The 17,215-nt window shown below is 44.6% G+C and overlaps 1 protein-coding gene across 1 annotated transcript in view; it reads left to right on the top strand.

Annotated features, from left to right (window-relative positions):
• Nucleotides 1-10,371, top strand: part of colq (collagen-like tail subunit (single strand of homotrimer) of asymmetric acetylcholinesterase) — a 101,747-nt gene extending 91,376 nt beyond the window's left edge. The window contains exons 16-17 of the mRNA XM_072282988.1: nucleotides 6,499-6,601; nucleotides 8,122-10,371. Of these exons, the coding sequence (XP_072139089.1) occupies nucleotides 6,499-6,601; nucleotides 8,122-8,191 (173 nt within the window). The 3' untranslated portion in view covers nucleotides 8,192-10,371. The remainder of the gene's footprint in view (nucleotides 1-6,498; nucleotides 6,602-8,121) is intronic.
• Nucleotides 10,372-17,215: the final 6,844 nt, after the last annotated feature.

The raw sequence follows: 17,215 nt of genomic DNA on the forward strand, positions 1-17,215 counted from the left end.
AAGAATTGATAAAGCCTGCCGTCCGCCTCGAAGGCAGTGTAAGGACGGTCCTCCCGGTGGATGGGGAGCTGATGGTAAGTGGATTTTAGGTCTATGGTCGAGTACACATTGTACTGTGCTATCTGATTGACCATATCCGCGATGCGGGGTAGAGGGTACGCGTCGAGCTGCGTGAACCTATTGATGGTCTGGCTATAGTCCACGACCATCCTATTCTTCTCCCTGTTCCGAACAACCACCACCTGCGCCCTCCAAGTACTTGTGCTTGCCTCAATGACCCCCTCCCTGAGCAGCCGCTGCACCTCCGACTTAATGAAAGCTCTGTCCCCCGCGCTGTACCTCCTGCTTTTAGTTGCCACAGGTTTACAGTTGGCGGTCAGGTTGGCGAACAGCGGTGGGGGAGGGATCCTGAGGGTGGAGGGGCCGCAAGTGGTGTCGGTAGTGTGGCAGTTGCCATGATGTTGGGTGGGATGCGCGGGTCGGTGTGTGTGTGTGTGGTCAGTAGCGGGGTATGTGACATATCTCTACAAAACTGGGGATTTATGATAGTAATTGGTGGGAGGGGCCCATCATACTCCATTGTCACACTTTTCAGGTGGCTCTGGAAGTCGAGCCCCAATAGCACAGGGGCACACAGTTGAGGCATGACCAGTAATGTAAAGTCTCGATATTCTGTGCCCTGCACCACTAGTGTCGCTACACAACCCCCCCGGATGTCTGTTGTATGCGACCCAGAGGCCATGGTGACCCTCTGACCTACCGGCCGCATCATGAGTCCGCAATGCTGCACTATGTCTGGGTGGATAAAACTCTCCATGCTGCCTGTGACAAACAGGCAGCTTGTCCTGCGCCGCTCCACCAGGATGTCCATCACTGACCTTGCGAGCTGGTGGGGAGCGCTTTGGTCGAGGGTCACGGAGGCCAGGGTTGAGTCGCTGTCTTGGTCTGGTGCGGTGGGGTGCCCCGTGAGCACCCGTTGGTCGTAGGCGGTGGGAGGGGGTGCCGATCAAGATAGCCTCACACGTGGTGGCGGCGTGCAGGGAAGATGGCGGCAGGCAAGATGGCGACCCCCATGTCTCGCACGCGGCGCTGCTCGATCCTGCTCGTGGTTTGGACTTACAGACCTTGGCGAAGTGGCCCTTCTTTCTGCAGCTGGAGCAGGTAGCTTGTCGAACCGGACGGCGTTTCTAGGGGTGCTTCTTGAGTCCGCAGAAGTAGCATTTCGCGGACTCACGACTGGCGGCAGCCGAGGTCCATTCGCTGACAGGTTGCGGGGTCTGCGCCGCCCACGAGGCTGTCAGGGATCAGGTGCCTGGAGAGCCTCAGAGTTATGCAGAGCGGCCTCCAGTGTGTCGGCCAGCTCGATCACTGAACTTAAGGTAAGATCAGCTTTTTCCAGCAGCCACTGGCGCACGTACACTGACCTGGTCCCCGTGACGAAGGCGTCTCTCACTAGGAGTTCTGCATGCTGCGCCGCCGTCAGCTCCTGGCAATTGCAGGCCCGCACGAGTGTCCGTAGGGCCTGGACGAACTCAGCACTTGATTCCCCAGGCCACTGTTGCCGTGTCGCTAAGCGATGCCCAGCATAGATGCTGTTTATCGGCCGCAGGTATTGCCCTTTGAGTGCACTCATCTCGCCGTCGTAGCTTGGCTGGTCTCTGATCAGCGAATAGACCCGTGGACTGACCCTGGAGAGTAGAACTCTGCACTTCGCTACGGGGTTGGTCGCTTTAATCTCCTCTAGATACGCTTTGAAGCAGGCCAGCCAGAGTTCGAAAGCGTTTCCAGCGTCAGGCATTTGCAGATTGAGGTCTGACTTGTCGGGTCTCAGCGCGTGTTCCACGCTTTAAAATTTACAGCGAATAAAATTGAAGCACCTTCAATAACTCCAAAAGACTGAAGTAAGGTAAATACCGAAAGGCTTTTATTCGCAATATAATACGACCTCCATGCTGAGTGTCTGCCCCTGGGCTGAGGGGGAGGAGCAAGGCAAAATCACCTTTATTCAGGAATCTGCAGGAGGAGCCACAGGGGCAGTCAGCAGAGGGGTGTGTCCAGACAGTTAACCCAGTTACAACATATATATATGGTTTACCACAGAAATAACAGCAGGAAAATCTAAAACTATTCAAGGCAAACAATGCTATTGTCAGGCAGGCTCCAGAGGAGCTGAGCACCGTAATCAGCACAAAAGAACAGCACACTCTGATGCCTTCCCTATCATCGTGGGGGATTTCAACCAGGCCAGCATGAAGAAGTCTCTGAACAGCTGCCACCAACATGTCACCTGTGGAATCAGAGGAGCCAACACACTTGACCATTGTTATACCACCATCAAGAACGCTTACCGTGCCTTCCCACACCCGCACTTTGGAAAGCCCGGTCACCTGGCGGGGCATCCACAGCACCGGTGGTCGGAGGAGGTGGAGGGGTGCTTACAGGACTGCTTTGGTTTGACTGACTGGACAATATTCAGGGACTCTTCTCCAAATCTGATTGCACATGCCACTGTTTTCACTGACTTCAATGAGAACTGTGTGGATGAGTGTGTGCCTTTGAAAACATACTGGGCATATCCAGCCCAAAAGCTGTGGATAAACCAGGAGATTTGGTGTCTGCTGAGAGCTAGATCTGTGGTAATCAAGGCCAGTATTCCAGAGCTATACAACAAATCCAAATATGACCGATGGAAGACTATTTTAAGGGCGAATAAATAATTCCAATTGGAATTAGAGACGGAATCGAATGTACATTAGCTCTGACAGGGTTTACAGGCCATTACTTCCTACAAAGCGAAAACTAACATCATGAATGGCAGTGATGTTTCATTCCCAGAACAGCACAACGCCTTTTATGTTCACTTTGAAAGGGAGACGAAAGGCTGATTTATACTTCTGCGTCAAATGGACACAGTGACCTACGCAAGTGGCCTACACGCGTTGTGAGCATTTATACTTGTACGTTGGTGTGTCTGCGTTGCTCTGCAATTCGGGCACGTTGTGCATGCGCACACACCTGCCCGTGCAAGGCTTCATAGTCATGGTAGTTTTTCTTGGGGTAAACAAGTTTAAAGCGAGGCGTCTTTTGTTGTAAGAGCGAAATGTGCCCTCCATAATTTCGGAGGTCTGTAAAGCTTTATGGAAAGCATTGCAGCCAGAGTTCCTTTTCTGCCCTTCAGTCGCCCAGTGGGAAGCTATTGCAGCGTCAGAGGAAATGCGATGCTACCGAGCAGACCAATCACAGTTGTTGCGGTCAGCGTTGCCGCGACGGCTAATTACATTTTGGGAGAGATGCACGTCAGGCTACGGCATAGGGATCCGCGTAGGCTCTGAGTAGGGTTCGTGACTACACCGTACCTACGGCGTCGATTTGATGCAGAAGTATAAATCAGCCTTAAAGCTACAATTGTGTGAATCCCTGCGGCATCTGGTGACCCTGTAATCGTTGTCTTGGAGGCTGATGTCAGAACATCTTTCAGGAGAGCAAACCCTCGCAAGTCATCAGGCCCTGGTGGTGTACCTGGTAGGGCGTTGAATATCTGTGCCAGTCAGCCAGTGGGAGAGCTCAAGGACATCATCAATCTCTCACTGTAGCAGTTAGAGGTTCCCACCAGCCTCAAAAGAGCAACAGTTATACCAGTGCCCAAGAAGGGCGGGGTGAGCTGCTTCAATGACTATCACCCAGTTGCATTCTCGTCTGCTATGATGAAGTGCTTTGAGAGATTGGTCACAGCTAGAATCAGCTCCTTCCTAAGCAAGGACCTAGACCTGCAATTCATCTATCACCCCGGTAGGTGTTTCACAGATGCAATCTTACTGGCTTTCCTTTTGGCACTAAATCACCTGGACGCCGGTAATACCTCTGTAAGGCTGCTTTGTATTGATTACAACTCAGTGTTCAACACAATCATACCTTCAGTTCTAATCAACGAGCTCTAAAACCTGGGCCACCGTACCTCCCTCTGTAACTGGTTCCTTGACTCCATCACGCGGAGATGACAGTCAATGTGGATTGAAAATGACATCTCCATCTCGCTGACAATCAACACTGGCACACCTCAAGTATGTGTGCTTAGCCCACTGCTCTACTGTCTCTACACCGACGACTATGTGGCTAGGCACAGCTCAAACACCATCTATAAATTTGCCGATAACACAATTATTGTTGACAGAACTTCAGATGGTGCTGATGAAGTAGATCAGCTGGTTGAGTGGTGTCACAGCAACCAACTTCGCATTCAAAGTCAGTAAGACCAAGGAGTTAATTTGCACTTCAAGAAGGGTAAGACAAGGGAAGGCACATCAGTTCTCATCAAGGGATCAGTAGTGGAAAGGGTGAGCAGTTTCAAGTTGCTGGCAGTCAACATCTCAGAAGATCTATCCTGGGTCCAACATATTGATGCAGTTGCAAGGAAGGCACAACAGCAGCTCTAGTTCATTAGGAGTTTGAGGGGATTTGATATCTCACCAAAGACTCTTGCAAATTTCTACAGATGTACCCATGAGGGGCATTCGAACTGGTTACATCACCATCTGGTATGGAGGAGCCACTGCACAGGATCAGAAAAAGCTGCAGTAGCTGTAAACTTAGCCAGCTCCATCATGGGCACCAGCCTCCCCAGCATCGAGAACACCTTCAGAAGACAATGCCTCAAGAAGGCAGCATCCATCATTAAGGGGCCCCCATCACCCAGGACATGCCCTCTTCTCATTGCTGCCATCAGGGAGGAGGTACAGGAGCCTGAAGACACACACTCAACGATTCAGAAACAGCTTCTTCACCTCCGCCATCAGAATTCTGAATGGATATTGAACCTGTGAATACGAACTCACTATTTGTTTATGCTCTCTTTTTGTACTATGTCGTTAATTTGATTTATATATATATATTTCTTATTGTAATTTAAAGTTTGTTTAATTATTATAGATTGCACTGTACTGCTGTCATAAAACATCAAATTTCACAACCTGTGCCGGTAATATTAAACCTGGTTCTGACTGTAATACAGATTCAGAGCTCACCCACACAGGGTAGTGCATCGTGTAAACTCTATCAAATCAGAGTTCTGTTATCATTCGGAGAGACAGCACGGTGACATGTGCCTGCGCCACCCAGTTACACTTTGCTGAGTCCTCTGTCGCAGGGTCGACCGTGGATGTTGTGTCCTAACTGTCCGGATACACAAGCCAGGGCAGTACAATATGGAGGGCAAGCTGTTGTCCATGTAGCAGGCACTCCCTCTCCAAGCTTCCGATAAACCCGAGGAATGCCAGAACCTGATTGGTTTGGCACCAACGGCATCGGAAGAGTTGCCAGTCAGCGTTGAGCTCAACGTAGGGACACCAACTCCGGAATATTCCCTCAGGGGATTATTCCCAAAGCCGTCCCATGAGAGGGTATAGCCGCAAGACAGTGGAGGCTTGAGATCAGAGTTTTCCTTCTCCTAGCTGAGCTGCCAATCATGGCTGACGAGTCCTATCTGCCTAAAGTGACTGGTTTTAAGCTGCCAGTAACCTGCCTTTGCCCCTTCTCCTGTCAGTAGAAATGACTCCACCAGGCTTTATAGCTAAGCCATACGTGAAGGGCAGGAGCTGAGCGTTATTGTCAGAGGCTATTTCAGACGCACACCATTAGGAGCATTTTCTAGCTAGTGGGAGATTATCCCTACTACCACCCCGCCTGTAACAACCTTAAAGGACCCATGTGACCAATAACCTACAAACTTCAGAACAGTTCGGTGACAAGAGCCAGGCTGTTCACTGTGTCCACAAGTAAATACAGTGTGACTGAGGAACGAGTGTAGGTTTTAGAGTCCAGTTATTTGGCCAAAGTTAGAATCAAAATAAATTTCTTATCCAAATATCATATGTTACATTGAGCTTCAATTTTTTGCAGGTACAGTAAATACAACAGAATTTATGAAGCACTATACTGTAAATAGAGACTGACAATTTGAAAAAGAAGACATATTGTGCAAATAAATAAATATTATTTATAACATGACTTGTAGAGTCCTTGAAAGTGAATCCATAGGTTGTGTTCAGTGATTAGTTCAGTGTTGTGGTGAGTGAAGTTGACCATGCTGGTTCAGGAGCCTGATGGTTGTAAGGTAATACCTAAGGTTTCTGTACTGTCTACCCGATGGTAGTAGAAGGAAGAGAGCGTGGCTGGAATGGTGAGGGGCCTTGATGATGAATGCTGCCTTCCTGTGACAGTATTCTTTCTAAATATGATCAATGATATAGAGGGTTTTTCCTGTGGTATACTGGGCTTTGTTACCTCTTTCTGTAAGACTTTTCCATTCCTGGGCATTGGTGTTTCCATACCAGGCCATGATGCAAGCAGTTAGGATATTTTCCACTGTGCGTCTATAGAAGACAGTCGAAGTTTTAGGGGACATGGCGCTGACACTTCCAGTTATTTCAATATGTCATATTATTCAATAATTCAATAATCATTCAAGTATTATTCAATAACTCTGTTAATATACTATTGCAGATTGTAAGCGAGCCTACTGTGGAGATGGATATTTGCAGAGGGGATATGAAGAATGTGATGGCAAAGATTTTGGTTACCAAACCTGCAATAGCTACCTTCCTGGGTAAGTTCTCCTGATGGTCTCATGATGATGTGCACTGTGATGAATGTCCTGATGGGAGTGTGAATCAAGTTCTTAAATGAGCTCTAAAGTGGACATGTGTGCTAGGTACTTTTACCCAGAGATTTCTTTTAATACAATCCCTGCATTGTATTTTCCTCTCTTTTAGAGAAACCTGTCATCAGTTAGGACACTCTAACATTAGCACGCTGTAAACCCAGCTGAAGCTCTGCAAGGCTGCGGCATATAAGTCAAAGTCAAAGTAAATTTATTATCAAAGTGTTTGTACCAGCCGAGATGACAGGAAAACCTGCACAGGAGTTTTTAAAGTGGAAAAGCCCTTGCACTGGGGCAGTTCCACTGTCTCGACCTCAGAAGCATCACAAACTGGGATCTTCACAGGTTGCAGATGACAGCCATAATGTCTTCTGTGCCTTGTCAAGCCCTTCAGTCTCCATGGAGCATTGCAGTACCACCTTCTTGGCAGTTGGATCTCACTGTAGATCTCATCCTCTCAGTCCGCCAGAGCTGACTTCACATGCTGCGACAGACGTGTCCCTGTTTACACTGTATGTCACTATATATTGAGATTTGTTCTCTTGCAAGCATTTACAGGAAAATAAGGAAATACAATCAAATTGATGAAAACTATACATAAACAAGGACTGACAAGCAACCAAAGTGCAAAAGAAGACAAAATATTGCAAATAAAAAATAAATGATTTATATATTATTTCACTATTTTTCTGATGTAAGGTCATAAGAAAAAGATTATTCAAGTTTTCTCCATAAACCACTGGTATTGATATTGGTTTATTATTGTCACGTGTACCGAGACACAGTGAGAAGATTGTTTTGCATATTGTTCATACAGATCAAATCGTCATATAGTGCATTGAGGTAGAAAAAGATAAAATAATAACTGCAGAACAAAGTGTAACAGCTACAGAGAACATGCAGTGCAGGTAAAGAATAAAGTGCAAGACCAGAACGAGAATCAGAATCAGGTTTATTATCACTGACCTACTGTATGCCATGAAATTTATTGTTTAGTGGCATCAGTACAGTGCAATACATTAAAAAAACTATGTTATAACAAGAAATATATTAAAAATATATATTGCAAAACAGAGCAAAATATAGAGGTACTGTTCATAGACCACTCAGAAATCTGGTGGAGGAGGGTAAGACACTATTCCTAAAACATTGAGGTAGATTCTGAGGTCAAGAGTCTATCTTAGTGTACTGGGGCACTATTTCATGGGCTTTTAACAATGGGGTAGAAGTTGTCCGTGAGCCTGATGGTACATGCTTTCAGGCTTCTGGATTTTCTACCTGATGGGAGGGGGGAGGACAATTACTAACTCACGGTTCATGTACTTATGGGTTTTCTTTTTATCCTTCCTATTTATATTTGCTGTTTGACTATGGATACCAACTTTAGTATTTCACTGTCCAACTGAGGTTTTGTTCGGATGGACTGCATTGTTGTATAGTCTTTCTTTGTGTCCTGTTTCCTTTAGGTCTTACGGAGAATTGAAGTGCACTTCGTATTGTTATATTGACTCCACGAGCTGTCACTATTTCACATGAGCCAAAGGGGTAGCTGCTGGAAAGCATCTCACTGCAGTACAGTACATTCATCTGGTGCCTCGCCAAGCAGACTGGGCTGGGATGCACAAACTCAGCTTCCCTTCAGTGCAACCATAACCAGCAGCTGAAAGGCTCGTCGATGGTCAGGTTTATTTCAAGTGATTGTCTGGATGAGAATTAGGACCATTGCATTTTGTCTTAAATCAACGGCAACTACGAAGCTGCAAAAAGGATATTGACTGCTTTTCCCCAAGACGATCAAAGTATACACATACCTACATTTACTGTTGTGGATGTCATATCTGAAGACTGCTCCTCCATGTTAATTCACGATTCTCAGGCAGGAATATAAATGAGGAAATATTGTTCCTCAAGAGACTGGAGTCAGTACTACCATACCTCAATGATGCACTGTTAAAAACTACTGTAGTTTTACATCTATGTTTACTCAAGGAGAAAATTGACTGAATCCTTGTATTGAGATAATACAGTAAAGCGTCAAGAATTCAGTTACCAAACTGTGAAACACTATTTACTGCATTTGCATGACGATTGTGTACAGCAGTTCAATTATAACAGCACTCTGCCATGCCTTGAATGCTGTGAATCAGCTGCTGCCCAATAAGGTATGTGTCCTTAAGAGATGTGCACAGCGCCCAATCTTGCCTAATGCTTCAATGGCTCACTTCACTAACAACTACTGATGCTAGAAGTCTATGAAATGTCAAAGTCTAACTCTCTACGGCCTTTGCAATCTTGTACATTGGAGCCTCCATATGAGACAAATCAGAATGCTCTCCATACGACAAATCAGAATGCCCTCCATTGTACACCTGGAGAAATTTGCAAGAGTCTTTGCTGACACGTTCAGGTTTATAATAATTGCAGTGTTGAATCTGAGTAAGAATTTAATTTCAATGTAAATTTATTATCAAAGTATGTACAACACCATATACTATTTTGAGATTCATTTTCTTGCAGGCATTTACAGGAATATAAAGAAATACAATATAATTTATGAAAAACTGTACCTAAGGACTGAGAAACAGCCAATTCAGAGCTGAATCTGGAGTGGAACACATGGTATATAGAAAAGGTTCAATGTGTGGTTGATTATGAGAAGTGGCAGAGGTAGAACAGGACACACAGCAGTTAATTCTGCACATAGGTAAGGTAGATGTTCATTTGAATGTAATACTTACTCTGCAAAACATCCCAGAGTTTAGTTACAATCTCCCTTTATCATGTATATTCTCATACACTGTTCTATGGGTTTGGGATATTTAGGGTGTTGCTTGCAAGTGCAGGGAGAATGGTGACACTATCATCCCCTTCACTACCATTACCATTTTGGTGTCATACACTCAGTGGCCACTTTATTAAATACCTCCTGCACCTAATACACTGAGTGTACGTTCATGTTCTTCTGTTGCCTTAGCCCACCCACTTCAAAGTTCAACAGGTTGCGCGTTCAGAGATGCTCTTAAGCAGACTGCTCTGGTGCGCATGGTTGTATGAGTTATTGTTGCCTTCCTGTCAGCTTGAACCATCCTGGCCATTCTCCTCTGACCTCTCTCATTAACAAGATGTTCTTGCCCACAGAAATGCCGCTTGCTGGATTTTTATTTGTTCTTCGCACCATTCTCCGTAAACTCTAGAGACGGCTGTGCATTAGGATGGCAGGAGGTCAGCAGTTTCTGAGATACTCAAACCATCCCATCTGGCTCCAACAATCATTCCATGGTCCAAATCACTTTGATCACAATTTTCCCCCACTCTGATGTTTGGTCTGAACAACAGCTGAACCTCTTGACCATGTCTGCTTGCTTTTATGCATTGAGTTGCTGCTATGGGATTGGCTGATTAGATAATTGCATTAATGAGCAGGTGTACCTAATAAAGTGGCCACTGAGTGGACATCAGGACATGAGTGCCTTGCACTCTGAGCTGGGTCCTGACCACTGAGGCAGGACACCAGTTAGATAAAATGTATGAGATGTGGATGTCACAAGTAATACACAGGCAATAGATACATGGAAGTCTGCTGCATGAAATGTATATATCAACGAGGGCAAAATAAGTTAAAGGAATGAATGCTTCTTTCACAGAAAATATTGTTGCATTTCATGTACCTCGCATTTCCAAGATACTGGAACTTATGATCCGTATTAATAAAACAAAAAACGTAACTGATCTACTGCTTAATGTCCTGCTCATTCCACTGTTTCAATGAGACACTTGAAAGACCAACACACACAAAGTGCTGGAGGAACTCAGCAGGTCAAGGAGTATCTATGGAAAGGAACATACAGCTGACATTTCGGGCCAAGTCCCTTCATCAGGACTGGAAAGTAAGGGGGTAAATGCCAAGGGGGAAGGGAAGGAGTAGAAACTTGTAGGTGAAGCTAAATGGGGGTGAAGGTGGGAGGATAGGGAATGGGGGATGAAGTAAGAAGCTGGGAGGTGATTGGTAGAAACTGTAAAGGGTTGAAGAAGGAGGGAATCTGATAGGAGAGAAGAATGGAGAAGCACCAGAGGGAGGAGATGGCCAGGGGAGAAGAGATAGGGTAAGAAGGGAGCCAAGAACATGAAAATGGAAAAAGAAAGAAGAGGAGGAGGGAGAAATTGCCAGAAGTTAAAACATCAATGTTGATGCCATCAGGTTGAAGGCTACCCGGACGGAATATGAGGTGTTGCTCCTCCAACCTCATCATGTCAGTGGAGGAGGCAATGGACCAACAAGTGAGGATGGGAAGTAGAATTAAAATGGATGACCACTGGGAAATCCAGCCTGTGTGGATGGAGGAAAGATGCTTGAAAGACTACCATGTGCATATACTGTGCTAAGTAAAATGTCCATCACTGATGGGAGCTGCAAAGACAACACACACACACCCCAATTGATGGGCTTGGGTCTCACTGACATCATTAGATGGGTTGCCATTGTCTGCCACAGCTACCCAGACAATCTGCTCATTCAGGAGATTAATTTAGAGTGTTGAACACTAAAATCTTTTCGGCCCAGCATATTGCACTGACCTCTTTAAACCTACTCCATCTATTCAATCTAAACCCTCTCTCCAACATAGCCCATAATCCTCCAATTTCTTTCATCCTCGTGTCTGTCTAAGAGTCTCTTAAATGACCCTAAAGCAGGGGTTCCTAACCTTTCTGATGCCATGGAGCCCTACTATCAACCAAGGGGTCCATGGACCCAGTTAGGAACCCCTACCCTAATATATCAATCTTTACCACCAGCCCCAGTTGTGCATTCCAGGCACTTAACACTTTCTCTGTAAAAAATCTCTGGCACTTCTGAAATGCCTGCTTCACTGCCCCTGCTACTGTGTGATCCGGAATCTCCAGAGGGGAAGGCCCCGAGTCCTTGGCTTTGCTTGTTGCTCGGCGGCCGGGGCAGGGTCGAAGCGCTCAGCAGAGGATGGCGCTCAGTGCTCGGTGTCGGAGGGCTGGTCGGAGGCTCGAAGTTTTCGGACGGACTCAGAGTCCGCTGCGGTCGGGTGCTTCCAATGGTGCGGCATCGGCAGGTTTGCGGCGCTTGGAGGTTCATGGCAGGGAGAGGTTCTCCCTTCTACCGTCTGTGTGAGATGCTGGGGCTATCGGGACTTGAGACTTTATTTCACCGTGCCCATGGTCCGCTCTTTATCAAATTACGGTATTGCTTTGCACTATTGTAACTATATGTTATAATTATGTGATTTTGTCAGTTTTAGTCTTGGTTTGTCCTGTGTTCCTGTGAAATCTTTCTGGAGGAACATTGTATCATTTTTTTAGTGCATGCATTTCTAAATGACAGTAAATGAGGACTGAGTGTCCTCATAATCTAATCTAATCTAATCTAATATCTCCCTTAAACTTTCCTCCATTCACATTAGAAAGATGTCCTCTGGTAATAACCATTGTAGCCCTGGGGAAAAGATGCTGCCTGTCCTCTCTATCTACGCCACTTACAATCTTGCACACTTCTGTCAAGTCACTCCTCACCCTCCTTCGCCTCAAAGGCAAAAGCCTTAGCTCGCTAAGTTTTTGCACGAAAGATGTGAACTTCAGGCTGAGTGCCTCAGTACTAAAGATCCAAAGGTGTGTCCTGGGAGGAAGCTTAGGGAAGACTAATAGCATTACTCCACTAATTGGCAATGATGACGACATAATCTTTGGACTTCCTTTTTCATACATTAGGGACTAACTCTTGTTTGGGGCAGCTGAGTGCAGTCAATGAAGATGAAAATTGGGCCAGCTCTCTCCTGAATTTTCACCTTGTGATGTTATTTTAAATTAATCCCTGAGCTATTATACTTGAATTATGTGTTTTCCCGTGTAGGAACAAAATCTCTTCTGGAGTAGATAATTAAGTCTGAACCATCGGTAAAGGCTGTACGTTTTGTTGCCTGTGGCTTGGTACGCTGTGATTTTTCCTCATTGTCAAAAAAGTAATTCAAATCCCTGTGACTACAAATAGCTAGACATGGGGCTCCCAACCATTTTTGTGCCATGGAGCAATACCATTAGCAAGGGGTCTGTGGTCGCAGGTTGGGAAAACCTGATCTAGATTGATGCTTGTGTGCAGTAGTTCAAGTTCAAGTTTAATTGACCTTCCACCATACACATGTATACAGCTAAATGAAATAGTGTTCCTTTGGGGCCAAGGTGCAATTCACAATACATATAGCACATATAGTTATGATAGCACACACAGTCACTAAAATAATATTAGCATTTTCTTATTTAGAGATACAGGGTGGAATAGGACCATCCAGCCCAATGAGCTACACCACCTAGCAACCCATCTATTTAACCCTAGCCTAATCAAAGGACAATTTATAATGAACAATTAACAAACTAACCGGTACACCTTTGGACTGTGGGAGGAATAAATAAAGTCCCTGAGTATCTTGGCTGAAGATTGATGGTGATTGGGATGTTGTCCTGGAGCCACATTCCTGGAAGGAGAAGTACGCAGCAGTCCCTCATCTCACACTGGGTCAGCCACAAATGAAGGTAAACCAGCTTGTCTTTTGGGGAGCGAACACTGGAGAGCAGCACCAACAGGGGAGCCAGCCTGTAATACTCAGATATAGGATAATGCGTACAAAATGATAAAAGACATACCGTAGATCGAGTGGACAGCCAGAGACATTTTCTCAGGGCAGAAATGGCACAATTTTAAAGTGATTGGAAGAAAGTATAGGGGGAATATCAGAGGTAGTTTTTTTTATATACCGAGAGTGGTGGGGGTGTGGAATATCCTGCCAGGGGTGGTGATAAAGGAAGATACATTAAGGGAATTTAGATATGAACATGGGTGATATAAAATGGAGGATTCTGTAGGAGGGAAAGGTCAAAGTGATTTTAGAGTGTTAAAAGGTCAGCACGACGTGGTAGGCCGAAGGCCTGTACTGTGCTCTAGTGTTCTATGTTATACAGTTTCATCAAGGGTCTGTACAAATTATAGTAAGGAGTGGTTTGATTGGTTTTAAATTTGCTGTGAGATGATTACTTTTGTTTGGCATAGATGAAGCCCTAGCTTAGGTAAAGTACGATATGTTCACTGATTTTGTACTGAATCTCCCTTCAACTTTACTCAGTAATCCTGTCAACAGGATTCTCCTGTGACTGTGTTAGCACCAAATGCTGGAAGAATGATAAACACAAGAGATTCTGCAGCAAACTAGAGAAACACAGACAAAATGCTGGAGGAACTCAGCAGGTCAGGCAGCATCTATAGAGAGGAATAAGGAGTCAATAATTGAGTCTCAGCCTGAAACATTTACTCTTTATTCCTTTTCATAGTTGCTGCCTGACCTGTTGAGTTCCTCCAGCATTTTGTCTGTGAAAGTATTAATAATGATGTTCTCTCAGAATTTCATTTAATATACGTACAGTGGTTTAATTATTAAAGCTCAGTTATCTGGACTAATAATCCTCAAGTATGAGCTTAAATCCTACCACAACTACTGTGAAATTCAAATTTATTTGACAAAAATAATCTGAAAACTAAATTTTAAAAATCTTTTTGCAATTGAACTATTGGATTGAAACAAAGGTTTTTGTAAAATCGACCTGGGGTTGAAAACAGCCAACATTTCCTAGTCTGGCCTAGCTTTATGCAAGACTCCAGCCTGCTAACTGCTATTTGAAATGATCCCGCATGCACAGAACTCAGAAACCAGTTAATTATTACTGACATACTCTTTATGTCATGAGATTTGCCATTTTGCTTCAGCAGTACAGTGTAAGACATGAAAATAACTAACTGAGGTCTCTGTTGGTCAGGGTTGACCAAGGATTTTGTGTCCTAGCTGTCTAGATACCAAGCCTGGGCAGTACAATATGGAGAGCAAGCTGCTGCTCATGTAGCAAGCTCCCCCTCTCCGTGCATCTGATGAACCCAAAGGAACGGCAGAGACCGATACAGTTCAGCACCAGCAGCATCGCAGGAGTTGCCAGTCAGCATTGAATTCAACATAGGACTGCCTTAGGGACCCCAGCTCTGGATTTTTACCTCAGGATTTACTCCCAAAGCCTTCCCTATAAGTGGGTAAAGCCACAAGACAGCGGAGGTTTGAGATCAGAGTTTTCCTTCTCCTAGATGAGCTGCCAAGTATTGCTGATGAGTCCTATCTGTCCAAAGTAATAGGTTTTAAGGTGCCAGTAACCCACCTTTGCCCTTTCTCCTGACTGTGGAAATGGTTCCCCCGGGCTTAGTAGCTAAGTCACATGTGAAGGCCAGGAGCTAGACTTGGTTGGCAGAGACTATTCAAGATGTACACCATTGGGAAAACTTAACAGGTAGTGGGAGCTTATCCCTACTATCACCCCTGGCAATAACAGCCTTAGGAAACCTGAGATAACTATAAATTACAATAAATAAAGAAATTTTAAAAGAGGAATAACGATGGCATGTACACCGATTCGTGGGCCATTCAGAACTCTGATGGCAGAGGGAAAGAAGCAATTCCTAAAATGTTAGGTGAGGACCTTCAAAGTTCACAGCATGTATACTGCTGTAAATTTATTATCAAAGTAGCATGTCTCACCGTATACTATGTTGAGACTTATCTTCTTGCTTAAAGAAACACAGTAGATGTTATGAAGAACCGTGAAGACCGACAAACAACCAGTGTGCAAAAGAAAGAGATAGTAAATACATAATACCGAGTTGTGGAGTCATTGAAAGTGAGTCCATAGGTTGTGGAATCAGTTCAGAGTTGAGGAGACTGAAGTTATCCATGCTGGTTCAGGAGCCTGATGGTGTAGGGTCATAACTGTTCCCAAACCTGGTGGTGTGGGCCCGAAGGCTCCTGTATCTCATTCCCAATGGTAGGTGATCTGGAATCAATCTAGGCCCAATATGTTGACGCTGCACATAGCTCAGTTCCCTCAGCCATTCCTCTGAGGTTTGTTGTCTAAATTGGGAGAGCTATCTCACAAGCTCCTTAAGCAACAGCCTTACATATTCATACATCTGGAACTTCGCAGCTAGCGTTGCCAAACTGTTCCCTGGATGCAACCTTACACATTGTAGTTCGCCTGTAAAAATATAATTGAATCGGAGAAAGGAACTGTTTGGATGACTAATTAAGATACAGCTATCGGCTCAAAGCACAAGAGATTCAGCAAATGCCGGAAATCTTGAGAAGCACACACAAAATGTTGGAAGAACTCAGCAGGTCAGGCAGCATCTATGGAGGGGGATAAACAGTTGATGTTGCAGGCTGAGCAGCCTTCGCCGTGGCTGGATGGGCTGCAGCAGCAGAAGACCATGAACTTGCACTCAGCGGCCACTCTATTATGTACAGGAGCTTCTTATTTTTTATTTCTCCGTGCCCAGCATGGCCAGTCAGGTTGCACGGTGAAGGCTGTTCAGACAGTTTGTGAACGGGATATTAAACTGCTTAGGAAATAACCAAATAAGCAAATTAATTGAACATGCCAATAAAAATGAACAGATTAAGACTCATCTTATTTATCATGCCATTGACATGAGAATTAAACTGTCTTGTGCTACAGTCTCCTGATACATTGTGATTACGTTTGAAATTGATTAGAGAATCAGTTAAGGAAATGGAGCCCAGGCAGTTAAATTAATGGAATCTATTCCCCAGATATGCATAAAGCATTGCAATTATCTGATATTACAAGGCTGGGGAAGTCTGTCTGCAAATTACATTAAAGCTAAAGTCATTATATTTCAGTGACCTTTTCCTATTGCCTCAGTCTGTAGTGCTCAGCCTGAAATTACTTATTTCAGTAAACATTAAACTGGATAAATGTGGGATACTTCTTTACACTAAACTTCGAAGACTTAACATTCCCTATTGCAGCTCCATCTCTTTGACAGATTAAATCACCATTTGACAGAAGCTGTGGAGGTGCCTTGTGTTGCCCGACAATGCAGTTCGCTAAAACAAAATGGAGAAAATGGAAACTCATTTGCATTTTAAAGAGAGAAGGACCTTAGATTTATTTACCTCCTTTTATGACCTCGGGCCGTCTACAATATCTTAGAGCTAATAACTTGCATTTTAAATTAAAGACACGATTTTAAGTCAGGCATGATTTGAATTACAGACTTTCAGGAGTGTAAATAATCGATGCTCATTCGAAAGGCTCTTAAAATTTCATTACAAGGATTGAATGCAGAACTGAACTGCAAAGGGGATGACGGAGACATGGTGATCATAATCTCACCGTGATTAATACTATTGCAGTCAGTATCAGTGGGACAATGCTAAATTTGCAATAGTTGCCTGTTGCCAGAGATAATTTCCTGGCTGAAGGAGGTAATTTCCTAATATTTGTGCAACAGGCCCATAAGACCATAAGATATAGGAGCAGAATTAGGCCATTGGCCCATCGAGTCTGCTCCACCATTTCATCATGACTGGTCCATTTCCTTCTCAGCCCCAATCTCCTGCCTTCTCCCAATATCCCTTCATATCCTGACTCGTCAAGAATTTGTCAACCTCTGCCTTAAGTATACCCAGTGACTTAGCCTCCAGAGCT

Source organism: Mobula birostris, chromosome 19 (assembly GCF_030028105.1).
Source record: "Mobula birostris isolate sMobBir1 chromosome 19, sMobBir1.hap1, whole genome shotgun sequence".
Taxonomy (NCBI): Eukaryota; Metazoa; Chordata; class Chondrichthyes; order Myliobatiformes; family Myliobatidae; genus Mobula; species Mobula birostris.